Source organism: Microcebus murinus, chromosome 28, assembly GCF_040939455.1.
Source record: "Microcebus murinus isolate Inina chromosome 28, M.murinus_Inina_mat1.0, whole genome shotgun sequence".
NCBI classification, from domain to species: Eukaryota; Metazoa; Chordata; class Mammalia; order Primates; family Cheirogaleidae; genus Microcebus; species Microcebus murinus.
The window spans coordinates 11119077-11145973 of record NC_134131.1 but is presented as its reverse complement, the minus strand read 5'-3'; the positions used below and the strand labels follow the sequence as shown (position 1 = coordinate 11145973).

Here is a 26897-nt window from a genome sequence, read left to right as displayed (position 1 = left end):
TTTTCTGTAATGTAACAACCACTCCTCGCTGACGTGCTGAACGAAACAGGCGCTGGGCGGGACGCGGCCTCTGTCTGTGGCTTGCAAAGCCCTGGTCTAGACATAACTCTGAGAGAGCAGGACACATCTGCGAAGAAGTCAAGGAAAGAATCTGACCTACCAGCTTGGACAGTCCACCCAAAACAGGAGAAATAAATTAAAAAAAAAATAAATAGAAAGAAAGTAATTGGCCAACTAAGAATATACAGAAAAAATTATCCATGCATGGTGATGCATGCCTGTGGTCCCAGCGACTCGGGAGGCTGAGGCAGGAGGATCTCTTGAGCCCAGGAGTCTGAGGTTGCTGTGAGCGAGGCTGACGCCACGGCGCTCACATTAGAGGACATGAGGAGGAGCATGTCCCAGTACGGCAGAGCTAGGGCCTCTCATTAACAGGGGGACGGGTGAACCCTCTAGTTTAGGGATCATCACACTTTTTAAACAGGGGCCGGCTCGCTGTCCCTCAGGCCGTTGGAGAGTGCAGCCCACGTTCCACACATGCGCACTGCGGCCCAGGGCACGTCGGCTGCTGAGCAGGACAGGCAGGGCGGCAATGACACCCGGCGGGCCAGATAATGTCCTCGGCGGGCGGCATGTGGCCCGAGGGCCGTAGTCCGAGGACGCCTGCTCTAGCTCCATGAAACCGGAGCTTGGGGACCGACAGCCCTTGCGGGCTGGCAGAGGCGACACGGAGCAGCCCTGCACACCTCCATCCTTCTGCTGAGGAAGGGTCAGCCAGCACACAGGTGACTGTCACGACGCGACTGAAGAGCCTCTGCGGTGGGAAGTGGATCTTTACAAGGCAGGAAAGCTGCACTGACATCACATGGCACATCACAAGCGGTTACCTGCTGGGCCTCCACTGTCCTCCCCACTGGGATGTCTGAGCCCGTCCAAAAGCAAACGCAGAAAAGCACGTGTGCACACTCACACACACACACACACACTCACACACACTCACACACTCACTCACACACTCACACTCACACACACACACTCACACTCTCTCTCACACACACACTCAGACACACACACACACTCACACACACACTATCTCACACACACACTCACTCACACACTCACTCTCTCACACACACTCACACACACACTCACACACTCACACACACACTCACTCACACACACTCACACACACTCACACACACACTCACACACACTCACACACACTATCTCACACACACACACTCACACTCACACACACACTCACACACACACACACTCTCTCACACACACACTCACACACTCACACACACACACTCACACTCTCTCACACACACACTCACACACACTCACACACACACTCACACACACACTCACACACTCACACACACACTCACACTCTCTCACACACATACTCACACACACACTCACACACACACACTCACACACACTCACACACACACTCACACACGTTTTGCCTTTGAGCCACCAACTCCAACCAAACCTGGTCACCTGTAACATGAACGCAGGCCTCTCAGAAATCAGATGCTATTTTAAGACAACGCTGTGGTCACCGAAATATCCCCTCGTGTTCTTTACACAAAGGGGGGACAGACCAGCTAGCTGGTTCTGGTCCGAACGCAAGACACAGTCTGGACGCCATGCACACCTGCGCTACTGGCAAGTCAGCCAAGGACCTGAGCTGTCCAAGAGTAACGAAGCCTGCGCTTCATTTGTGGCTGCTGAAAGGCCTGACCAGCCCGAATGACGTGGTCCTGTGACGGAGGAAGAGGCGCCTTCGCAGGGAACCTTCTGGAACATCCACAGTGGGGGGGGCGGGGTACAGCACCACCCATCTTGCCCCCGAGTCTCCAGGACGACATGCCTACCAAGCACAGAGGCCTGGGCACAGCGCGCGGCACCCTGCGAGCACTGGGCAGGAGCCTCCGTCAGCAAGTCGGTCTCTCTGGCAGCCGCTGGTCAACTCCAGAAACCCGAGTGTAAGCCCTGGGCTCTCGGCCACCCCAAGCCTCGGCGTCCTCAACCGCCACGAGGACAAACTCGAAGCCCCCCGGCGGCCGCGGGCTGAGGGAACGACTTCGCAAGCGGCTCGACAGCCTGCAAGATGGGCAGCACCTCCCCGGCCTGCCCTCCAAATCCAGCGCAGATGCTAGCGCAGCGGCTCCTGGCGACAGGCAGGGTGACCCAGACCAAGGCGTCGCGGGGTCGATGCGAACCCGAGCCGACAGCCGCGTGCCAGCGCGGGCCTCAGAAGCGGCAAGCTCCGTCCCTGCACCCGCGCTGAGGGGGGGGCCGCTCTGCTCGACAGAGACCGCGGGAGAAACCAGCGCACCAGCCCACGTGCAGCTGTGCGGTGACTGTCCGGGAGAGGGCCACGCTGTCTCCACCCCACCTGGCTGGGAGCAAGGAGGGCGTCATCCCGGCACTCTGGGAGGCCAGGGCGGGAGGATCGCTCAAGGTCAGGAGTTCGAGACCAGCCTGAGCAAGAGTGAGACCCCACCTCTAATAAAAAATAGAAAGAAATTAATTGACCAACTAAAAATACACTGAAAAAGATGAGCCGGGTGTGGTGGTGCATGCCTGTAGTCCCAGCTACTCGGGAGGCTGAGGCAGGAGGATCGCTGGAGCCCAGGAGTCTGAGGTTGCTGTGAGCGAGGCTGACGCCACGGCACTCTAGCGTGGGCAACAGAGGGAGACTCTGTCTGGACTCCTCTTTCTTGATACGATCTGAAAGCTGCGGACGAGGCTGCTCACGGGTGTGAGGCTGCGCGCTCACAGCGCTGTTGCGTGTCAGCCACGCGAGCCGGCTCTGCGGCCACGGGAGCGGCGTGTCCTGCCCCAGTGGCGCGTGGGCGGGAGGCCGGGGAGGCCAGGGAGGCCGGCGCCTGTCCCCACGCACCTTCTCGTAGGGGATCTGCAGCAGCTCGAGCACCACGGCGTGCGCGCCCATGTTGCGGAGCAGCCGCTGCTGCTGCTTCCGGCTCTTCCGCACCGTCGCGCCCTCCTGCACGCACAGCTTGCTCAGCCGGATCAGGATCTGGCGGAGGAAAAGAGACCAGCTCGCAACGCCGGCACTCGAGCTCCGAAAAGGACCGCGAGGGGCAGGGAGACGAAAGGGATCCCGGTGCGTTAAAAACCCCAAACGGGCCGGGCGCGGTGGCTCACGCCTGTCATCCTAGCACTCTGGGAGGCCGAGGCGGGAGGATCGCTAGGGGTCAGGAGTTTGAAACCAGCCTGAGCAAGAGCGAGACCCCGTCTCTACTATAAATAGAAAGAAATTAATTGGCCAACTAATATATATATACACAAAAAATTAGCCGGGCGTGGTGGCGCATGCCTGTAGTCCCAGCTACTCGGGAGGCTGAGGCAGGAGGATCGCTGAGCCCAGGAGTTGGAGGTTGCTGTGAGCGAGGCTGACGCCACGGCACTCACTCCAGCCTGGGCAACAAAGCGAGACTCTGTCTCAAAAACAAAAAACAAAAACCCCTAAAACGGAGGGCATCCCTGCAATACGTAGCTTCTCTGTCGACTGCAACAAACCACATCCGTGCACGGCTGAGAGCACGCCTTCCAGAACAAGCACCGGGTTAGGGCCTCAACAGCAGGCGGGGCAGCTGCAGAAAGACTGCTGACACGGTGCAGCGGCACGATGTTCCTCTGGGGTGGAACACATGGAGCTCCCAGTCCCCCAGCTTTGAACCGCCTTGTGCAAAGATTTCTAAACAACGACAGCTCCGGCTGGGCACACTGCGACTGAGCGCCAGGCCCTGAGATGAGTCCTGGACGGTTCTACCAACGAGTCCTCCATCCGCTCACAAAGCTCCAAACACACGCGGTGCGTGTAAAAGGTCATGCAAAGAGAAGGCCAGGACACGGAGGATGCACAAACAGCAAGTGGCAGAGGAGCTCTCTGGGTTTGGAGCCCGGATCTGACACCAAAAGCCCTGAGCTTATTAACCTCTGAGCTCTACTTTCCCCGTTAAAACTGCATGAGGGCCGGGCGCGGCGGCTCACGCCTGTCATCCCAGCACTCTGGGAGGCTGAGGTCGGCTGATTGCTCGAGGTCAGGAGTTCGAAACCAGCCTGAGCAAGAGCGAGACCCCATCTCTACTATAAATAGAAAGAAATTCATTGGCCAACTAATACATAGATAGAAAAAATGAGCCGGGCATGGTGGCGCATGCCTGTGGTCCCAGCTACTCGGGAGGCTGAGGCAGGAGGATGGCTTGAGCCCAGGAGTTGGAGGTTGCTGTGAGCTGGGCTGATGCCACGGCACTCACTCTAGCCTGGGCAACAGAGTGAGACTCTGTCTCAAAAAAAAAAAAAACCGCACGAAGAGAAAAGCTGGCACGTCTGCACCTCCGGCTTGACCGTGCCAGCTAGAGCCTGCAGAGAGCGCGCAGGGAGCCCGCAGAGAGCGCGCAGAGGAGGAGGAAGGGCGGTGGGGGGACTCACCTCCTTCACCACTCTGTAGTTGTAGCTGCTGGTGCTTTCGTGCTTTTGCGACTTGTTATTCCCGTCCTAGGGGCCAAAGGGAACGTAAGTGCGGTTTGCGCAGCCCCCGGCTGCTCGGGGCAGCAACACCCTTTCGGGAAGGACGAGAGTTTCGCGCCGTCTCCCGACGGCCATGCGGGCTTCATGCCCGAGTGACCCACGCACTCCAACGCTCCTCCCTCGGGCGAGCACAGTGGCCCAGGCCACGGCTGGAGGACAGCTCTGCTCCCACGAGGGTCCGTGAGAGACGGCTGGTGCTGCGTCACTCAGCACCAAAGTCTCTCCCACATGATTCACGACGACACAGGAGACACAGCGGGACTGTGATTCTGTCCCTTACTTCCTAGTGAAGCGGCTGTCACGCCCTGGCCACTCAGCGTAAGCAGATCTCAGGGAAATAAAACACGCCCCATCATCTGCACTCGCACCTACAAACCCAGCGCAGGACGCTACCTGCTCTGGAAGCCGCCCATGCACGGCGCCCTCGCTCACCTCCGCCTTCTTGTGTCCGTTCTCGCCGGACGCGCCGTCCATGGTCTCGTCGGGGCCCTGCCCTTTGTACACCCACAGCTCCGACTTCTCCACGATGGACCGCAGCTGGTCCAGGTCCTGCTTGATCTGTTTGTAGTTGTCCACGTCTTGGCTGGTGACCAGCAGCTGGACCTGCGCAAGCGCGAGGCGTTAGGCGTGTGCGCCCGGCGGCTCCTCCTCGGGGGCACGCGGCACACACACGGGCGACCTGCCCGGGCTGCCTACCTGCTTGAAGGCCTGGAGCACCTCCTGCCTCTGGCTGAAGTGCCGGAAGAGGAGCTGCAGGGCCCCCGACACCAGGGGCGGGTAGTCGTGCATGGTCAGGTGGAGCAGGACGCGGAGGAAGGTCCTGCCGCCGTGATCGTCCAGGTCCAGCGGGGTGTTCTCCTCACTAAAGGGGCATGTGGGAGGGGAGAGGCCCGATGAGCCGCCGCCGTGTCGCCCGCACCTGGGACCCAGACACACCTGGACGAGTTAGATTTGTAACGCGGCAGGCTGGAGTCGTGACTTGACTTTTCTCGAGCTATGTGAACGGGACAATGTCGCCTTATCTTCCATGATATTCTGGGGGGAGGGGACCAGGAAGATGTCACAGTTGTCAAGTTTTAAGCCGAAGTCCCTCCCCTCCCACACACGGCCGTGGGATTTGCTTTTGACAGATGGAACAAATATTGTGCAAGCTGAGGCTTCATTAGCACTTGCACCCTGCTGGCTTGTCCTCTTGGGGCAGTGAGCTGCCACACTACAAAGAGGCCCAGGCTAGCCACAGGGAGGGGGGAGAGGGTGGAGCGGAAGGTCGGGGAGAGGCCTCACAGGCAGCCCTGCCAAGGTAGCAGCCCCTCACTACTGTGCACGGCAGTCACCACCTCACTACTGTGCAGGGCAGACCCAACAGTGCCCAGCAGAAGAACCGGCCGGCTTAGCCCTAGTCAACCCATAGAGCTGAGAGAGGCAATAAAACGGTTGTCTGAATCCTTAAAGGTTTTTTTGGAGTAGACTGTTATGCAGCAATAGATAATCAAACCAAATGCGTCAATTAGGAGAACTAGGTGCATAGGGTGTATTTTATGCTGGTAGGTATATGAGTTTCATAATAGTACCTTTTTATGTCAAAATGGGGCAATATGATATTTTTATAAAAGGGCTTCATACATTAACATTTTCAACAATGAAAAAAAAGATTGTGCTTTCTTTGTTGCGTAGCCTGTAAAGATCTCAGGGATAAAATAGCCCAGCAGCAGCAAAATGACATAATCTCACTAACCTCGCTCTGTTTTGAGCCCCCTCTCTTTATGCTTTTTTTTAGCTATATTTCTTCACCATTTTAAAATAATCTTGTAACGTACATGTTTCGGAAAACCTCCTTAAATCCTTTCTGCCCTAGGCAGGAAACACACACACACACACACACACACACACGTATGCACACGCCAACTGAGATAACACTGACTTGTGTACTAAGAGTTCCAAAGACAGCACTAAAACAACCTTAATTCCAAAGATTAATACAGTCAAGGAAAAGCCTTTGAGAGCTATTCGAAGAGCAGTCTTCCCAACTGTAGAACCACCTACAAAAACAGTAAGTGAAAATATACTTTCCTTCCTCCAAAGATGCCTTCTGCTTGCTCTTCAATGTGTTCAAAGTCAAGAGCACCTGAAAAGTTAGAGAACACAACTTCAGACTCAGGAAGGTCTGCAAACATGCTGCTGGTGAACTTAACAAAGTTTTCCAGGGGCAAAACCATCGGGTTAACCCCAAATTTTCCAGACGCATATACTGCAAATATACTGCAAAGCTGCGAGGCCAGGCCAGCCCGGACGACGCTATCCAGTGTCCCACACATTCCTGCCATTTTCCCCTCTCCGCACGGCCCCCTGCTAATGGGGAGTGATGAGCTCCTCCAAGGAAGCTTGGGCTTGGTAGGTGGGATTATTTCTACCAGTACCCTCCCCCTTACTCCTGGGCAGGACAAAACTTTCAACATGAGTCAAGGTTGCTAGTGGACCATAACGAATCAAAGTTGCTAGTGGACAATAAGGTTTCTTGGAGGGTTTTTATTTGTTGTTACTGTTTTTATTTTGGGTTTCTGGGGGAGGATACTACATAAGTAACCACAGCACTAGAAACCTCAGCTGTCTGACACCTCCCAGAGGGAAGGAAACAAGATCCACCCCAGGAGGAAAGTGGGCTCTTTCAATTATCTCCCTGCCCAAAAAGAATAAATGCCAAGATTGTGTCTTAAAATACAATAATCCTCCAAAACATTCTCATTTTTACCTTTTTTTTTCCCTACACGATACCGTTTGGATTCCCAGTTTTCTTTCGACTCAGGCCCCACCCCACCCCCACCCCCTACCCCCCACCCCCACCCCCACCCCCTACCCCCCACCCCCCGTGGCTGACATTCCATCGTGAGATCACCAACCTGGTACGTTACTGGGCCCTTCTTGGCTGCTGTTTCCGGAGGACGTTTCCGAAGTCTGAGAATTGCTTTCGTCAAACTCCCGCTTAAATATACACAGGAGGCAGGAGATCCTATAATCCAACCTCACATTCAAAATAAACTAAAGATTCAAGTGGAGATGGAAACAGATTGGTTACATGAGCATAGCACCTCAAACCCTCTGCCAAGCCCACGCTCTCTGGCGGGGCCTGGTATCAACTGCATCAGTTACCTTAAGAGCTAAGGGAGTCAACTATTTGGCTGAGATTTCTTTCTATTTTTTTTATTTTATTTTGAGACAGAGTCTCACTCTGTTGCCCGGGCTAGAGTGAGTGCCGTGGCGTCAGCCTAGCTCACAGCAACCTCCAACTCCTGGGCTCTAGCGATCCTCCTGCCTCAGCCTCCCGAGTAGCTGGGACTACAGGCATGCGCCACCATGCCCGGCTAATTTTTTCTGTTTATTTTCAATTGGCCAATTAATTTCTATTTATAGTAGAGACGGGGCCTCTCTCTTGCTCAGGCTGGTCTCGAACTCCTGACCTTGAGCGATCCGCCCACCTAGGCCTCCCAGAGAGCTAGGATGACAGGCGTGAGCCACCGCGCCCGGCCACGGCTGGGATTTCAACAGGCATCTCAACTCCAGCGCACTTCCATGGGGTCCGACAGATCAGCCCACGGCACCTTAGCGCCTGCTGTAAACTTCTGCATCCTGGCAATTAATTTAACAACTGGACACTAAATCACTCCCTCCCGCTCCACCCTCCCTAGAGCATTACTTCCCGACGCTAAGTGCCGAATGCCAACTCCGGGCTGAACTCCCACAAGAGCCAAGTTGTCTGCTTCGAATTTGAGAGAACTGACAGAGCTTTGCTTGCGCTACTGAAAATGAGCTTGGTTCGTATTTTCCACGTCCGCCTGCTTCCTACGATTTACGTGCAAGCCCTCGGGGAGTGTCTTTCACTTCCTGTATTCCCTCACCCTCTATTCCAGCACACGGTCACTTTTTCCAGGATTGCTGCTAGAACCAAGAAGAAAGAGCGACCAAGCTGGCATTATTTCAGGATCTCACTGAAATTCTTCCTTGTGTTCTTTCTCCCTCTCTCTGCTTTTGACCTCTAGGTGACCTTCCCCAATTTCACGGCTGTCACCTCTCCCAGGTGGGACAGTTCTCTGGCCAGCACCCCAGTCTGAGGCTGTGTTCCCTCCTGCCTGTTGCACGGACACCCATCTGGTATCTTCCCAGAGACTCAAACTCAGTACTGCACAAAACCAACCGTGAAGGTTAACTGTAGGCATCAGCTTGACTGGACTATGGGCTACCCAGATAGCTGGTGAAGCATTATTTCCAGGTACGTCTGCGAGGGTGTCTCTGGCAGAGACTGGCATTTGAACCTGTGGACTGAGTAAAGGAGGTCCATGCTCACCCAGTGTGGGTGGGCTGGGCACCATCTAGTCCCTCGAGAGCCCGGAAAGGCAAAAAAGATGGAGGAAGAGCAAATTTGGTCTCTTCTGGAGCTGGGATACTCATCTTCTCCTGCCCTCAGACACCACAGCGCTGGGTTCTCAGGCTTTCTGCCTTGGACTCAGAGTTTCACCACCAGCTCCCCTGTGTCTCAGGCCCTGGGACTCGGACTGAATTCCACCACCGGTTCTCCTGGGTCTCAGCCTGCAGATGACACTAGAACTTCACAGCCCCCATAACTACCGTGCTTCCCCGAAAATCAGACAGAATCTTATATTTAGTTTTCCTCAAGAACACACTCTAGGGCTTATTTTCAGGGGATGTGTTATTTTTTTTTAAGTATACTACAACCATCTACATTGATTCAAATAGAGTGAAGTCATATTCTGGAACACCATCCTCACTCTCCAAACCCCGAATCCCATCCTGAATGTCTTGTGACTCTGTTTCCTTTAGAGCCACCGGCCCCGATCTCTCCTGTGGAGCACTAGAGCTGTCATGGGGCAGATGCGAAGGGCTGCTCGTGTTGTTTCCCGCTCCTCGACGACACGCACGGGTTGTGCAGATGCTGCGCAGCCACGCCCGTCACTAGGGCTGATTTTCGGGGTGGGGCTTCTATAGCGCACATGCTTAGACATCCTGCTGGGGCTTATTTTGTGGGTAGGGCTTATTTTCGGGGACACGGTACATAAGCCAATGCCCTCTTGTGCATCTATACCTATCCTATGGGTTCTGTTTCTCTGGCAATGTCAGTCCTGCCCCAATCTACTGTCCCGCCTGGGTCCCCTTCACCTCAATCCATCTCAGGATCTTCCTCGCCTCCTTCCTGGATACACACGTCCAGCCAGGGACTGCGCCTGGCGGTTCCCCGCCTACCACTTCTCACGGGCTTCTCCACCACTGCGACTGGTCCCTGCTCAAGTCCCCGTCTCTCCCAGCTAGGCCACCAACACAACCAAACGCACCACATCTGCCTCCCCAGGCTGCTTCCTCCCGCGTGAGCCCCTGGCTTGGAGACTTTCAGAAGCTCAGCGCAGAATCAAGTCTTAACACCCGAGACGCCCCAAACTCCCTAGAGCGTGGCCCGGGTCTCCCTTCCAACTGCATTTCTGGCACCTGCTCTCCAACACCGCCTAGGTCTGCCCTGCCCGAGGAGAAACGCTGGCCGACCCACAGCCCACGACCACCTGCTTTAAGCCCCTCCATCCACCCGAGAAGGGCCTCTCATTCCATACGCACAGCCTGTCCACGCTTCAAAGCTCAGATGCACTCCTACCTCCTCTGCAAAACCTTCTCGGATCTCTACCCTGTGGAGCAGGGGTCCTCAAACTTTTTAAACGAGGGCCCAGTCCACTGTCCCTCAGACCGCTGGGGGGCCGTTGGAGAGTGCAGAGCACGTCCCACACATGCGCACTGCGGGCCCGGGACCCGTCGGCTGCTGAGCAGGACAGGCAGCGGCAGCAAAAACACCCGGCAGGCCGGATGAATGTCCTCAGTGGGCTGCATGTGGCCCACGAGCCGTAGTTTGAGGACGCCTGCCGTGGAGTCATGCGAGAACACGTGTGGCTCAGGAGAACACTTTTCTCACGGTTTCACGCCCAAATACCCAGAGCTTCTCACACTGCACCCTCCCCAGACTGCAACCCCTGTGCGCGCCGTCCCTGTCCGGATCCTTTCCGCATTCCTACGGCGCCCAGCAAAGCGCCCCGCACAGGAGGGCCGGGAAGAGTCTGCGGAAAGAATCCCTCAGTGGACCGGCCATTCTCACACCGCCAGGCCCCGAGAACAAGCCAGAGCTCTGGACCCATGTTTTGGGCATCTGTAACCTTGTTCTCCTGCCTGCGAATCTCCTACCCTGAAAAACGCCTTAACAGATTAAAAAAAAAAAAGAAAATCAGACCTCAAGATGCGACCAAGTTGCACGCTGTGTCATTTCTCATCAACATACGTGACACTAACGTAACACACCCTGCTCTACTTTTGGTCCGGCATAAACGCACCAAGATTTCTCCTTTACTTAAAGCTATTCTTTGTCATCCTAAGTAGACTTTGAGGAGTCCCAATCGTGCTTTCAAAAACCATTGGTAGGCCAGGCGCAGTGGCTCATGCCTGTAATCCCAGCACTCTGGCAGGCCAAGGCGGGCAGATTGTTTGAGCTCAGGAGTTCGAGACCAGCCTGAGCAAGAGCGAACCCCATCTCTACTATAAATAGAAATTATCTGGACAGCTAAAAATATTTATAGAAAAAATTAGCTGGGCATGGTGGCACATGCTTGTAGTCCCAGCTACTCGGGAGGCTGAGGCAGGAGGATCGCTTGAGCCCAGGAGTTGGAGGTTGCTATAAGTGAGGCTGACACCACTGCACTCTAGCCTGGGCAACAGAGTGAGACTGTCTCAAAACAAACAAAAAACAAAAGCATTGGTAAAATGTGATCTAGGGCTCAAAAAAGAAAAGAAACCCTCAAAGTGTGTGAACAGTCATAAAGACCTACTGTGTCTCCCACGACTGGGATCAGGCAACATGGGATCACAGGGCAAGGTGCTAACGTGATTCTTTCCTGTGAGGGGCAGGGGATTTTGCTGGCAAGTAAAAACACCTGCGTGGTACGAAGAGGGAAGCGCAGGTTGTCGGGTGGGAAATGACAGTGAGCGGCTCAGACGGAGGACCAGGCCCTCCTCGCGGGCTGCAGCCCTGCCCAACTCACCACACACGCACTCTGCGCTCAACGATCCTCTCCCCCTTCCTACTCGATCATTGCATGCACCATACCAACTTCTATCTACCCACTTAAAAAAAAATTGCAACAAAAATGGAACCTTCCGGTTACCAGCAATCGCTCTCTGCCGGTCCCCCTGCGTCTCTGTGCATCTTTACAGCCCACCGGGCCAAAAAGTTACGCATCTTTACTGCCCGGAATCCTCTCCTCCCATTCCTTCTTGAATCCAACCCCCGCCCGACCCGCGCCGGCGCAGGGTCTTTGCATTTGCTCCTCCCTCTCTCGGCCTGGGACGCTCTATTCCAGCGCCTTGCTTCCCCCAGGTCTCTGAGCACGTCACCTTCCAGGAGAGGCCTTCTCCGAGAAGCCCACCAGACGCGGAATCCCTGGCCCCCGTGGTCTCCAAGGCATCCCGACCCTCCTTCCTATTTTGACATCTTGTAGCGCTTATTTTTAATTCATGCCTATGCCCCCTATCAGAATCTAAGTTCTCTGGGAGCAGGAATTTAATCTAGTTTGTTCCTTGCTAGATCCCCTGCACCAAAAGGGACTTGGCACAGAGTTGGTCTCCATAAATATTTTAAGAAAGAAAAGAAAGAAGGGAAAGGGAGGGAGGGAGGGAGGGAGGGAGGGAGGGAGGGAGGGAGGGAGGGAGGAAAACAGGAGGAAGGGGAGGGGAGGGGAGGGGAGGGGAGGGGAGGGGAGGGGAGGGGAGGGGAGGGGAGGGGAGGGGAGGGGAGGGGAAAGAGAAAGGGAGGGAGCAAGGAGGCTCTGCAGAGCTACTGGGACCTTGGACCGAATCACGAGGAGCCACGTGGAGAGGCAGGTAAGTGAACTCTAAGCAGAGGGAGGCCAATGACCATGGAAAGCTGAGGTCACTATGGGAGGTCTGGCATGGCTGGAGTGGCAGTCACATTGGGGAGGGGTGGGAGGTGACAGTAAAGGGATCACGAGAAGCCAACGCACAAATGATACAGAGGGGTGAACTGAGAACGTGGCCCTCCTTTTCTTCCCAGGGAGCCCTGGTTCCATCAAGGCAGAGAGGCTGGATCTGGAGGGTGGCCCCGGCCCTGCCGACGGGTACCTGGAGGATCTCAATGATCTTCAGCTTGGTGTCCATGACCATGATGTCCTCCTTCTCGGGCTCCGCCTGCTTCACATTGCCCTCGGGCGCGGCGGCCATGGGCGCCATGGGCAGAAAGCCCCCGCCGCGCAGCACCACCTGCGTCATCAGCTCCCCCACGCCGTGGATCGACCTCATCACGTTGCTGCCTGGGAGGGGCAGGGCAGACCGCGGTCACCACACCTCCGGACAGACCGGGCATCCGCCATCACCCAGCACGTCCCCTGCATGCCGGCATGTTCTCAAGACCCTGGGAACCCGGAAAGGGCAATGCACACCAAAACCCTGGGACTTCTGAGGGCAGTGGAAAGGCCCTGGGCTTTAAGATCCCCAAAGGAGCACTGCCGTTTGTGCATTCATCTTCCCGATTTTTATCAGTCACCAGCTATGCGCTTGTTACTATGCACAGAACTAGGGATGTAAGAGTGAGCACGGCACTAATCCTGGCCCTGCTACCAAAAGCTGCTTGATCTTGGGTACGGTATGTTACCTCTGGGGTTCAGTGTCCCCTTCTATACAGTGAAAATAAAGGAGCTCAACAAAAGGCTTAAATGGCCTAATATACACAAAATGACTAAGCAAATAGTGGGAGAAAAGTCAACGTACTTTTCCTGTTCTAGCTGCAGAAGACCAGTTAAACAAAAATCTATACGTGATCTAACAAATACGTGCCACTCTGACCCTAAACCGCAGGAAGGAATAAACACTCGAAGACAGATTTTCCTATCCAAAGACTTCACAACGTGGCAGTAGCTACCAAGAAACAAGCCTGGATCTTATTTCATCATACATGAATATTATCATCAAGGGCCTCATGAATATCAAAAACAATGACAAGGCACACATTTTTGAGAGGGAAACATTCCAAACGTTGGGTGTAAGTTTCAAATGATTCAACACATAAATGAACATAAAGGAAAAGCAGCAAAACGTTAGGAACAGTGGACTCTTAAGTCATGGGTATAAGGGACCCCGCTGTACTGTTCTTTCTGCTTTTCTTTACACAGTTGTGGAGAACGGTCACAATGCAAGGCTGGGAAGGAACGGACGCGGAAGGAACGTGGATGGCGCGTGAGGAATGCATGAGCGTGACAGGGAAGGCCGGGGGGGGCGTCGCTCAGGTGTGCGCCACCGCCAGATACTCACTCTTCAGCTTCTCCACCTCATCGTTACCTTTGCTCTCGTCCCCTTTCGGCATCTTGCTGATGGGGAAGATCGTGGTCACGTGCACGCAGTCCAGGATGGCCAGGAGGATCTTGGTTAATCGCAGAAGGTCAGAGAAGTTGTAGAAACCAAAGTAGATGAGATTCCTGGCTAAATTTACAACCTAGTGCGTGAAGAAGAAAACAAAGACAATGGTGTTTTGTGAACTGCATCCTTCGGTTCCATTTGACGTTGACAATTCAAGAGTGACGGGCGTTGGCCTTCCTTACAGTAAGGGAAGGCACATGTTTCGCTTGCCATTTCGGATAACATTTCACTTGCTTTCCTAAGGAGGAAAAATAAGAAATGGAAACCTGCAAAACCACTGATCTGCTTTGATAACTAGTTAATGTAACAACAACAAAAAAAGGACCGAACCATTGGGTCTGCACAGCTTAACCCAGAACTAGTATCAGGCAAGAAGAGTTATTCCTAACAAGGACGTGGAAAACAACACTGCACTCCTCAAAAATGTAACTCTCAAAAGGCAAAAGGGGTCTCAGAAACATTTTCACTCAAAGGTGGTAAGGATCAACGTTCCTCAAACGGTTAATCTACGGCAGATTCCAAGCACAGTCTGTTTCTCTCCTGTCATTTTTAATACAGAGTATAGCGTATGCACGATGTTCTATCCTTCTATGTGACCCAACTTACCTTGGGTATTTCTTTTACAAACGTAATTACTATTAACCAAGGGATTGCCAGTTCTATTTCACACTGGGAAAACTGAGCTCAATCTCTTTTTATTACAAAACAAGAACATTAGCCGGGAGCGGTGGCTCACGACTGTCATCCTAGCACTCTGAGAGGCCAAGGCAGGAGGATCGCTCAAGGTCGGGAGTTCGAAACCAGCCTGAGCAAGAGCGAGACCCCGTCTCTACTAAAAATAGAAAGAAATTGGCTGGCCAACTAAATATATATAGAAATATTAGCCGGGCGTGGTAGCGCATGCCTATCATCCCAGCTACTCGGGAGGGAGGCTGAGGCAGGAGGATCGCTTGAGCCCAAGAGTTGGAGGTTGCTGTGAGCTAGGCTGACACCACAGCACTCTAGCCCAGGCAAGTGAAAGAGAGACTCTGCCTCAAAATAAAAACCAGAACATCATGATTAAAAAAAAAATATCACCACCCACTCCAATATTTTCTATTTACCCCCTAGAAAAACGACCACTGAAACACAGACAACGCACATACCGTGTCGTTATGACTCACCTCAAACGTAAGCTTGTTTTTCTCCTTATCAGAGAAAGGAAACCTCTGACAAACCACGTCCCTTAAGTACTCCTCCACAAACTCCATGGTCTGAGCGAACCGCTCCTTGATTTCGTCTTTGGAAGCTCCACTGCTATCATAGCTGGAAGGAAAGAAAAGGAAATTTCAAGTTCTCCCCGCTGACGCCTTCTTGGGCCTCTCAGCCTCAGAAATCAACGTCCTGCAGCCCTTTCTGACTTTGTTTTCTTCTCAGCGCGTATCATCAACGCCGTATCATCGGCATCGATCTTGCCTGTCGTCTGTCTGCCCGCAACTAGCCACGAAGTTGTTTTCTAGCTTCCTCACTGATACGCTGGTTGGCACAGAGCACACAGGTAAGTATTTGTAGAATTAAAGAGAGAGATAAACAAGAGGCATAAAAAGACAATTATGTGGCCGGGCGCAGTGGCTCACGCATGTAATCCTAGCACTCTGGGAGGCTGAGACAGGAGGATCGCTCGAGGTCAGGAGTTCGAAACCAGCCTGAGCAAGAGCAAGACCCTGTCTCTACTAAAAATAGAAAGAAATTAATTGGCCAACTAAAACAAAAATATAGAAAAAAATGAGCCGGGCATGGTGGCGCATGCCTGTAGTCCCAGTTACTCGGGAGGCTGAGACAAAAGGATCGCTTGAGCCCAGGAGTTGGAGGTTGCTGTGAGCGAGGCTGACGCCATGGCACTCTAGCCCCGGCGACAGGGTAAGACCCTGTCTCAAAAAAAAAAAACAAAAAAAAAAACCCACACACAATGATGCTATTCTTCACATTTGTAAGGAAAGAAATGTTTGCCATCCACTTAATTTTATTTTAAGCTTAAAAAAAAAAAATGGCTTCATTTTTCTCCTGTGACTGAACTAGACCCTGGGTGGTTTATCTACTGCTGTGCAGCATATTACAAACGTGAGGTTTTAAAGTGACAAGAGTGGCCGGGCGCAGTGGCTCACACTTGTAATCCTAGCACTCTGGGAGGCCGAGGCGGGAGGATCGCTCGAGGTCAGGAGTTCAAAACCAGCCTGAGCAAGAGCGAGACCCCGTCTCTACTATAAATAGAAAGAAATTAATTGGCCAACTAAAAATATTTATAGAATAAATGAGCCGGGCATGGTGGTGCATGCCCGGAGTCCCAGCTACTTGGGAGGCTGAGGCAGGAGGATGGCTTGAGCCCGGGAGTGTGAGGTTGCTGTGAGCGAGGCTGGCGCCACGGCACTCTAGCCCGGGCGACAGAGAGAGACTCTGCCTCAAGAGAAAGCGTGACAAGAGGGCGAGGGCGCTGGCTCACTCGTCGATGGCGATCTCGGAGGGGATCTCGGACCAGAGGCGGGCGTATTTCACGGGCGTGACCTGCTCCTGCGGGTCGCGGTCCACGTGCATGTGCAGCATGAGGCGGCAGAAGGACGCCCGCAGGTCGTAGGGCAGGTTCTCGTCCGACATGCAGCGCAGGATGAGGTCCACGTCCAGCTGGCCCGAGATCTCGTTGATGGCCAAGTACTGGCGGTCCAGACACATCCTGGCGAACAGGTTCAGCTGGTACCTGCGGGGGCACAGGGGACACACGCTCGCGCCCGGGAGACCCCGGGATGTACGGACACACCGCGGACAGCCCGGAGGGGCCCGGCTGCTACAGCGGTGACGTTCAGCCTCGGAACCCACACGCCAACACCCCAAAGCGCTCTTGCACACCGCGTTTCGGCTGTGCGTGCCACATGCAGGAATGGAAGGGAGGAGAACAGAACGCAGGAGGTAAGAGAAGGCATTTCCACTGCAGAGTTTTATTTATTAAAAAAAATACTGGAATCCTGCACTGTATCCCTCCCCTTTTCTCAGTATTTACTGGCTCATTTATCTTCCCTCCCGGTGGCAGGGCTAGTGAGTTCTAGAGCCGGAGCCAAGGAGACACAGGGGCTGAGGGGACAAGCAGCAGAGGTGAGGTGGTGACGCAGTGGGACAAGCAAACAGCTGGGCAACCCGGGAAACAGCGGGCATGTATCCGGCCCCCCGGGTGTCTTTGCCGCCGCTGCCTGTCCTGCTCAGCAGCCGACGCGTCCCGGCCCACAGTGCGCATGTGTGGAATGTGCGCCACTCTCTCCAACGGCCTGAGGGACAGTGAGCTGGCCCCTGTTTAAAAAGTTTGAGGACCCCCAAGCTAGAGTGATGATCCCGTTGGTGTTGGGATGGAACTGGAAGCATGAGTGGAAACTCAAGGTTTTTACTGCATATTCGTACACAGTAACAGATGTGTGCATTACATATATAAAACTACATACATACGCACGCAGACACGCACATACCATCTAGCTCTGTCCGTGAACGTCCCATGGGACTGGCACTATCGCCTCTATTTTGCAGATAAGGAAACTGGAGCATTAAGTAATGTGACCAAAGTCAAAAACCCACGGAGCAGAGAGGCCGGGATTTGACCCGAGGGAGCCTGCCCGCCACCTGCTGCCACGGTCAACTGCCAGCAGGGCTGATGCCAGACGCAGCCACACCCCAACGTCCCTGAACTAAGGATCGCCGAAATCTCCCCCTCCCACCTCCCGAAACGCTCACCTGGCTTTTTGCTAGACAGCCTTACCCTAGGGTGCCCTGCGATTCCTCCCAGTAAAAACAACCCACAGCGATCGGTCCCTAGCGCCACCCTCTGGGGCCGCCCGCCCCGAGCCCGCACGCCCCGGTCACCTGTAGTAGCTGAGGACGTCCCGGTCCTCCTTCTGCCCTTCCTTGGCGTCCTGCGCCAGCTCCCGCACGCTCTTGCTGCGGATCTCCTTGTCGCTGTCCCTCCAGAACAGCCACACCTCCTCCTCGTCCTCCGCAGCCTCCAGGGCGCTCTCTCCCGTGGACACGCCTTCGAACTCGAAACGCGACAGAACCAACCTGGAAAGGCGGAGGGGGGAAGCCGTTACTTTCTGGAAGCCGTTATGAAATCTGGCTTCGCCTGCAGCGTGAAGGCGCACAGAAGGCCACCCGGTTCGGCGTATTTTCCTTACGGGCAGAGCCACAAGGAGCCCAGCCATAACCTCTGCATACGCTGCAACCCGGGGGTCCCCAAGTGGGGTGATTCTGCCCCGCGAGGACATCTGGCCATGCCTGGGGACGTCTTTGGTTGTCACGACAGAAAGGGAAGGGCATTGCTGGAGTCTACTGGGCAGAGGCCGGGGTGCAGCTGAACCCCCCACAACGCACACGGGACAGTCCCCACGACCAACAGTCACCCAGCCCAAAATGGCAAAGTGCCAAGGCCGAGAAACCTGCATCGCCCGAGCCCAGCACTGAGCCGCGCATCAGTAAAAAAACAAAGCCACAGCTAAGGGCATCACTCAGCACTTTTTCCAGATGCTGTCCACGTTGCTGGCCGTGTACTTGCTAGGAAAACTGCTCCTTTGCCAGAAGTGAATGACCGAAACTCCTGTGGGCCAGCGAGCACCTTTTCTACAGTGACAACTTAAAAACTCTTCCCAATGCTCGCTGAACATCAACAGTGAACGTTAATCAGGCCCTTCACATTTTTCAATTGATGATCACACTTATGGAATCTGAAACTCTTAAAATTAAACTACATGTGTGTAAAAACTCCCCGTGGTGAGTTTACACGACTTTTTTTTTGTTTTTTTTCTGAGACAGAGTCTCGCTTTGTTGCCCAGGCTAGAGTGAGTGCCGTGGCGTCAGCCTCACTCATAGCAACCTCCAACTCCTGGGCTCAAGCGATCCTCCTGCCTCAGCCTCCCGAGTAGCTGGGACTACAGGCATGCGCCGCCAGGCCCGCCTAATTTTTCTATATATTTTTAGTTGGCCAATTAATTTCTTTCTATTTTTAGTAGAGATGGGGTCTCGCTCTTGCTCAGACTGGTTTTGAACTCCTGACCTTGAGTGATCCTCCCGCCTCGGCCTCCCAGAGTGCTAGGATCACAGGCATGAGCCACTGAGCCTAGCCAAGTTTACATGACTTTTTTAAACCCGGATGCAAAGTAAGGGACACCACTGTGCAGAGGAAGCCACACCCAAAACAAACTCAGTAATTCTTTAAACCAAGACTTTGCTACGAGGAAGATCAAGCGCCAGCGACCCCGACTTCAGACCAGCACAAGAAACTAAGCGGTCAGCTTTTATCCCTCACGGGCACAAATATCCACCGGCCCGCACGCTTTCCACCTCAACCCCTTCTCCCCGTCTGTATCTCGAACCCCAGACCGCGCTCACTTGGTCTCGATGAGGATGTCGGCGTTGGTGGGGTTGAGCACGGCCTTGCATATCAGCTCCTGGGTCACTGGGATGGACTTGTTCATGGACACACAGAGATCGGACAGGTAATCCAGGAATCTATCCGGAAAGACAGACAGAGCAAAACGTTTCCTGTAGACAGAGCAGAGGCTCAGGTTCTTGGAGCCTGACTCTTCCGCTGGGGGACAGGCCCAAGGTCCCTTGAACGGAAGGCAGTGGCACTTTAGGTTTTGGTGTCCGGAAACCCAGACGCCAGAGAGCAGCAGCAAGCAGCCAAGGAGGAAGACGGCAGCGGCTGTGGCCGAGGGGCAGGTGGGGAAGAAGTGAGAAGGAGCAAGACGAGGAAGCAGCTCACACCAGGAAGGACCAGAAGGACACGGGAGCCAGAGCCGCCAGGGCCAGGCCCTGCCGCCCGCCCGCCTGCCCAGTGGGAAGCCCGGCTCGATGCTTCCTAGCTGAGTTCTGATATGGACGTTATTTGGGGAAATTACTTAACCTCACTGTGCTTTTGGTTTTCCTTTTCTTTCTTCTGAGACAGAATCTCACTCTGTTGCCCAGGCTAGAGTGAGTGCCGTGGCATCAGCCTCACTCACAGCAACCTCCAACTCCTGGGCTCAAACAATCCTCCTGCCTCAGCCTCCCGAGTAGCTGGGACTACAGGCATGTGCCACCATGCCTGGCTCATTTTTTCTATGTATTTTTAGTTGGCCAATTAATTTCTTTCTATTTTTTAGTAGAGACGGGGTCTCGCTCTTGCTGAGGCTGGTTTTGAACTCCTGACCTTGAGCGATCCTCCTGCCTCAGCCTCCCGGAGTGCTAGGATGACAGCCGTGAGCCACTGTGCCCAGCCTGAACAGTCTCTTACTGAGCATCTGCTAAGTGACAGGCACTTCCCATGCACGTGTTCTCTTTTAACTTTCAGAGCTGCCCACTTAGCAGGCGAGGAGATTAAAGCCCAGGAAAAGAGCCACGGTCTCTGGCTGGTGCACTCAGGGCTAGGGTTAGAGCTGGGACTTCACCCCCGACCCTCACCACCGACTCGTTCCAAGAATTCCGATGCCATGTGCTTGCTTACTAGTTAGGAGTCAAAAGAGCCTCCCGACACCTAACTCAGCGAGACCTGCCGCTAGCAGCCACAGGAAAGGAAGGCCAGGAAAATGCACCGGCTAAGTCCCTGCATCTTAAACGCAGAGATGCCGCTGTCCCTCCCGCCATCCCGCCCCAGGGACCCCACGCCCACCTCACCTGGGCTCCCTGTTCTTCCGCACCAGACTGACAAACGTGTCGATCTCTGCGGCGGTGATGTGCTTTTCCAGAAGTTTCCGGTTGTTGTGCAGCAGGGCAGTGATGGTGTCTTCAGCCAGCACGTCGTAGCCGATCTGCTTCTGCATGAAGCCGAACTGCTTGGCTATGTACTCCTTTTAGGGACGGAGAAGAGAGGTCAGCAGGAAGGAGGGAAGGCAATTCGGATGAGTTTAAAACAAGCGAGCCAGGAACCTTCCCTGGTGAGAAGGACCACTCCCAGGGCTAATCACAGCAGAGCGAAGCATCTTTCTAGAACTTTCTACCCTGGGCCAATACCTGCGAACTCCCTTGCATCCTTTATTTTACTAAACCTGCCATACAAATGTAATTAAGCAAAACATCCGTGTTTACGTATTGATATTTTATTAAGTGCACAGTATACATTTTAGTCCAGTGACTTTTTTAAAAGGTCAAAGGTTGGTTTTTTTAACCTCTGAATTTATTACTAATTCAGGAGGACTTAACTGTGCCCCACTGCTCCGTGCTGCTAGTTAAACACAGGTTGAGCCTACCTGGAATTTGAAGCAATGCTACCCCCCATTTCGTTTTCTTTATCTGGGGTAAAAATACATTTTTGAAAGTCAGTGGGTAGCACACAAGACAGTAAGGAATACCTGAGACCATCAGTTATGTTCATGGAAAACATGAATATAACTTTGGAATCAGACATCTCTCTTTTGGAATCAGACATCACATTCCATAGAAATAAGTGTGAACTCGAGGAAACCTCTTATGAATAGTTTGTTTCTGTACAAAGAAATGTCCCTGCCCAGGATAGACTGCTTGCTCAAAATGCAAGTGGCTCCTGAAACTTGCTTAATTTTTTCCCATTAATTCCTACATCCTGGCAACTATTCAGGATTAGCCTGTTGGACACAGGCCATGTGTCTCAGCCTGTATCAATAAGGACGCACGTGTGGGAATCCATCATCTGCCAACCGACCGTACACAAGCAAGCAAAGATGTAAAGTCCAGGAACAGAAAGGGAGACTGATTTAGTTTCCTCTTGTGCATGCAAAATGTCCTGGCATACGCTACAGACCCTGATATACCTTCATCTGAAGATGGAAGAGAGGAGCAATATAAAATCCCTCTGGCACTATTTGGTTATGTTTAATTATCAATGCACTGAAACTAACCACAGCTTGCTAACAAGATTAGATTTCTGAAGCACCACTTAAGGTCAACACTACACCTTTCTGATGACACGACAAAAACTTTTAACCACAAAGTATAGATTTAAAGACCAGTTGCAGAGGCAGGTGAAAACCTTAAAAACAAAAGCCTCTTGCACCACAAGGCGGGGATAATTAACATAAAAAGACTAGAGTCGAGGTTATTATAATAAGCATGCTTTTGTATGTGTAAACCAAGTCCCCAACCTACGGTGAGTTGTATAATTATTTCATTATATATTACAATGTAATAATAATAAAGTGCACAATAAATGTAATGTACCTGAATCACCCCCGAACACCCCCACCACCCCACCTCCTGGTCCATGGAAAAATTGTCTTCCATGAAAATGGTCCCTGTTGCCAAAAAGGTTGGGACCGCTGGTCTCCAGGACTTCATATAATACAGCTTTTCGTAATCTCAGCGTTAATGGCATTTTGAGCAGGACAAGTGTTTGTTTTGGAGGGGTGTCCTGCACCTTGTTAGGCGTTTGAGAGCATCCTTTGTTTTTATCCACTAGATGCCAGTAGCATCCCCAAGTTTGAACACTCAGAAGGGTCTCCAAACAATTGTCAAATTTCGCTGGGGAACAAAATCGCCCCAACTGAGAACCACTGATATAGCAAACACAGTTCTCGAGTTTCCTTAGAATCCTACCGTTGTTTGGAGCCCCCCAAAGAGGTTAGAACATTCATTTCATGGGAGACAAACAACACACATATAGTACGTGTATATGTAGTAAATGTAAGTACACACACATACTATGAATATCTATGTATAACATACACGTATCTATAGATAATGACTTAGAATACCACAAAGTGTAAGCCAGAACCAAAATAAAAAGAATGTTCCCAGCAAACATGGAGGATAGAAAGGGAAAGATTCTACTATATCTTTAACATAAACACACTGGATCATTTCACCCCTCGGCCTTAAGGGAAAATATGCCATTAAAAACACTACAAATGCGCCACCAAGGCAAAACAGAAACCTCATGGAGAGGTGGCAGCAGCAGGAGAACTCGCTGGAACCTTTAAGGATTCTGCAATAACATTCTCCCTGGGCTTGCAAAACAATGTGTGTTTCCTTTCCAAGAGGAAACAAGCACTAACTATTCTCTATCCCTTACAATTCAGGGCTCCTCAAACGTTTTAAACAGGGGCCAGCTCACTGTCCCTCAGACCGCTGGAGAGTGCGCACTGCGGGCCTGGGACGCGGCGGCAAAAGCACCGGGCGGGCCGGACACATGTCCTCGGCGGGCCGCACGTGGCCCGCGGGCCGTAGCCGGAGGACCCCCCCACACACACACACTTGACACTTAGACTTCACGAGGAAAGCGCGTGAACCCCGGGGAGAAAGCCGAGGCCCTCCCGCGCCCGGCCCACCTGGTTCTTCCTGTAGTCCTGCTGCGAGTGTCGCAGCACGCGGTAGCACAGCCGGCAGATGTGTCTGAAGGGCGCGTGCCGCTGGTCCCCCAGCTCCTCCAGCCGCAGCATCGGGCCGTCCCCGCAGTCCGTGAACGGCGCCTGCAGCAGCTTGAAGATCTGCGGGCGACAGCGAGGAGGACACCCGGCATCACTGAGCGCGGCCAGGCTAAGCCTCCGCCCAGGAATCACACAAGCTCCACCGCGGCCGCACCAGGCGGGACAGTTTCCCCATCCACACACACTGTGTCTCCCCAAAAATAAGATCTGCCTGTAAAACACGCCCTAGCAGGATGTCTGAGCATGTGCCCAATAGAAGCCCCACCCCGAAAATCAGCCCTAGTGCCGGGCGTGGCTGCGCAGCATCTGCACAACCCGTGCGTGTCGTCGCGGGGCGGGAAAGAACACGAGCAGCCCTTCTCATCCGCCTGTGACAGCTCTAGTGCTCCACAGGAGAGATCGGGGAGATGGTTCTAAAGGAAACAGAGTCGCAAGACATTCAGGATGGGACTCGGGGCTTGGAGAGTGAGAATGATGTTCCAGAAGAAGATGACTTCACTATATTTGAATCAACATAGATTGTTGTACTGTGCTTAAAAATAATAACACATGCCCTGAAACTAAGTCCCAGGTGTATTCTTTTTTTTTTTTTTTTTTTTTTTTTTTTTTTGGAGACAGAGTCTCGCTTTGTTGCCCAGGCTAGAGTGAGTGCCGTGGCATCAGCCTAGCTCACAGTAACCTCAATCTCCTGGGCTCAAGTGATCTTCCTGCCTCAGGCTCCCAAGTAGCTGGGACTACAGGCATGCGCCACCATGCCTGGCTGATTTTTTCTATGTGTATTAGTTGGCCAATTAATTTCTTTCTATTTATAGTGGAGACGGGGTCTCGCTCTTGCTCAGGCTGGTCTCGAACTCCTGACCTCGAGCCACCAAATTCTGAGCAATTTGAGTTAAAATGAGAGTGGTTTATCTATGCTTGTGAGAAGGAAGGTGGTGGTCAAAGAAGCAAAAAATGGTTACAAGGCTGGTGCAAGATAGCTGCAAGGCTTGTATAAAGTTGAGATTACAAAATATGAGGTTGAGGCCGGGCGCGGTGGCTCATGCCTATAATCCTAGCACTCTGGGAAGCCGAGGCGGGAGAATTACTCAAGGTCGGGAGTTCAAAATCAGCCTGAGCAAGAGCGAGACCCTGTCTCTACTATAAATAGAAAGAAATTAATTGGCCAACTAAAAATATATAGAAAAAATTAGCCGGGCATGGTGGCGCATGCCGGTAGTCCCAGCTACTCGTGAGGCTGAGGCAAAAGGATCGCTTGAGCCCAGGAGTTGGAGGTTGCTGTGAGCTAGGCTGACGCCACGGCACTCTAGCCTGGGAAACACAGTGAGACTCTGTCACCAAAAAAATTTTGAGGTTGTCTAACTTGCATAAGATTGTGGTTTGATCAAATGTAATTTTGGTTGCTTAACCATACCGTTTTACTGTATAAGCCTTGCAGTTGTGCTATTATTAGGGAGTGTGGAAAATTTCCCTTACAACAAGGATGCCATAAGGATGAAAAAGGGGTAACAAGCCTGACAGGCATCATCCATGAAGGCTCCTGCCACCGAATCCATCCTTTTGGCCCCTCAAGGAATTGCTATTGTAGAAACAGGCATTGGCCAGTCTGATTTGGGAGTCACTGCACGAAACAGCTGTACATAATTTATTCTTGGACTTGAAACCCTTGTTGAAGCATGATGGATTGTTCATAAATTCTGACTATATCACAGAGCAAAAGGAGAAAGGATTCTCAAATGCCACAATCCTATGGAGAACGGTGAGACTTGCACTAATGTGTTTCTCTTTTAGCTTTGGTGGCCAGAAACTTCCACCCCAAGCCGGTGGGTCAATCTCAGTAGGTTCACAGAAAGATGTGCATCTCTGTGCATTTCGCCTAACTTGGACCTGGCACTTTCCTGCCTGTGACTTGTCTGTACAGCAGTTTATTTACATCAAATAATAACCATCTATGTATTTCTAGTAACCCACTACTCACTCTTTATGGCAAGATTTTATGGTGATTTATAGGATGCACTGTAAGAGCTGATATAGGCCTTCCAAGTTTATCAAATACTCCCAATCTCCCAAACATAAAGATATAACCATAAGGACACATTGTACTTTATATATTTTGGGGGAAAATAAAGTTGTCAGCTGACCGCTACTTGAGGTTCCTAACAGGTAAACTCTCACATGATTTATATTCAACAAGTATGGTGAAAATCAAACAGGCCAGGCACAGTGGCTGACGCCTGTAATCCCAGCACTCTGGGAGGATTTTTTGAGGCCAGGAGTTCAAGACCAGCTGGAGCAAGAATACCGTCTCTACAAAAAAATAGAAAAAAAAATTAGCTGGCCGTGGAGGTATGCACCAGTACTACCAACTACTCAGGAGGCTGGGGCAGGAGGATCGCCTGAGCCCAGAGTTTGAGGTTGCAGTGAGCTTGGATGACACCACTGCACTTTAGCCTGGGTGACAGAGTGAGACTATTGCCAAAAGAAAAAAAAAAAAAAAAATCAAACTGCGCCATCAAGCCATGAAAAGACATGAAGGAACCTTGGATGCATCAATCTGAAAAGGCTACAGACTGCATGATTCCAACTCTATCACATTCTGTAAAAGGCCAAACCATGGAGACAGTGAAAAGATTAATGGTTGGGAAGGGTTATTGGGGAGTAGGGATGAATGGGCAGAGCACAGAGATTTCAAGGTGGTGACACTACTGTGCGTGATACTATAATGAAGGGGTACATGTCATTGTACACTTGTCCACATCCACACAATATACACCGCCAAGAGTGAACCCCGATGTAAACTATGGACTCTGGGATGATGGGTTAATGTAGGTTCGTCAATTGCAATAAACAGACCACCTTGATGCACGCATCTGACAGTGGGGGAGGCTGGGTGGGGAGGGGGAGGGGGGCGTATGGGCCTCTCTGTACTTTCCACTTTTGCTGTGAACTTAAAACTACTCTCGATAAAGGGCTGATAACTAGAATCTATTGAGAACTCAGGAAAATCAGCCAGAAAAAAATCAAACAACCCCATCAAAAAATGGGCAAAGGACATGAACAGAAACTTTTCAAAAGAAGACATAATAATGGCCAACAACCATATGAAAAAATACTCAACATCTCTAATCATCACCGAAATGCAAATCAAAACCACAATGAGATATCACTTATCCCTAGTGAGAATGGCCTTTATCAAAATGCCCAAAGACAACAGATGTTGGTGTGGATGCGGAGAGAGAGGAACACTCCTACACTGCTGGTGGGACTGCAAACTAGTTCAACCTCTGTGGAAAGCAATATGGAGATACCTTAAAGCGATACAAGTAGGTTTTACCATTTGATCCAGCAATCCCACTACTGGGCATCTACCCAAAAGATCAAATGACACTCTACAAAAAAGATACATGCAACTAAAATGTTTATAGCAACACAATCCACAATTGCAAAGCTGTGGCAACAACCCAAGTGCCCATC

The 26897-nt window shown here is 52.2% G+C and overlaps 1 protein-coding gene across 1 annotated transcript in view; it reads right to left on the bottom strand.

Annotated features, from left to right (window-relative positions):
• ITPR1 (inositol 1,4,5-trisphosphate receptor type 1) overlaps positions 1–26897 on the bottom strand; it is a 351525-nt gene that overhangs the window by 163042 nt on the left and 161586 nt on the right. The window contains exons 17-30 of the mRNA XM_075998552.1: positions 23328–23486; positions 20704–20876; positions 19438–19557; positions 17920–18114; positions 16520–16771; positions 15204–15345; positions 13936–14116; positions 12751–12938; positions 7470–7608; positions 6639–6697; positions 5269–5430; positions 5005–5175; positions 4474–4539; positions 2918–3055 (exon numbers count right to left, since the gene is read on the bottom strand). Of these exons, the coding sequence (XP_075854667.1) occupies positions 2918–3055; positions 4474–4539; positions 5005–5175; positions 5269–5430; positions 6639–6697; positions 7470–7608; positions 12751–12938; positions 13936–14116; positions 15204–15345; positions 16520–16771; positions 17920–18114; positions 19438–19557; positions 20704–20876; positions 23328–23486 (2145 nt within the window). The remainder of the gene's footprint in view (positions 1–2917; positions 3056–4473; positions 4540–5004; positions 5176–5268; positions 5431–6638; positions 6698–7469; positions 7609–12750; positions 12939–13935; positions 14117–15203; positions 15346–16519; positions 16772–17919; positions 18115–19437; positions 19558–20703; positions 20877–23327; positions 23487–26897) is intronic.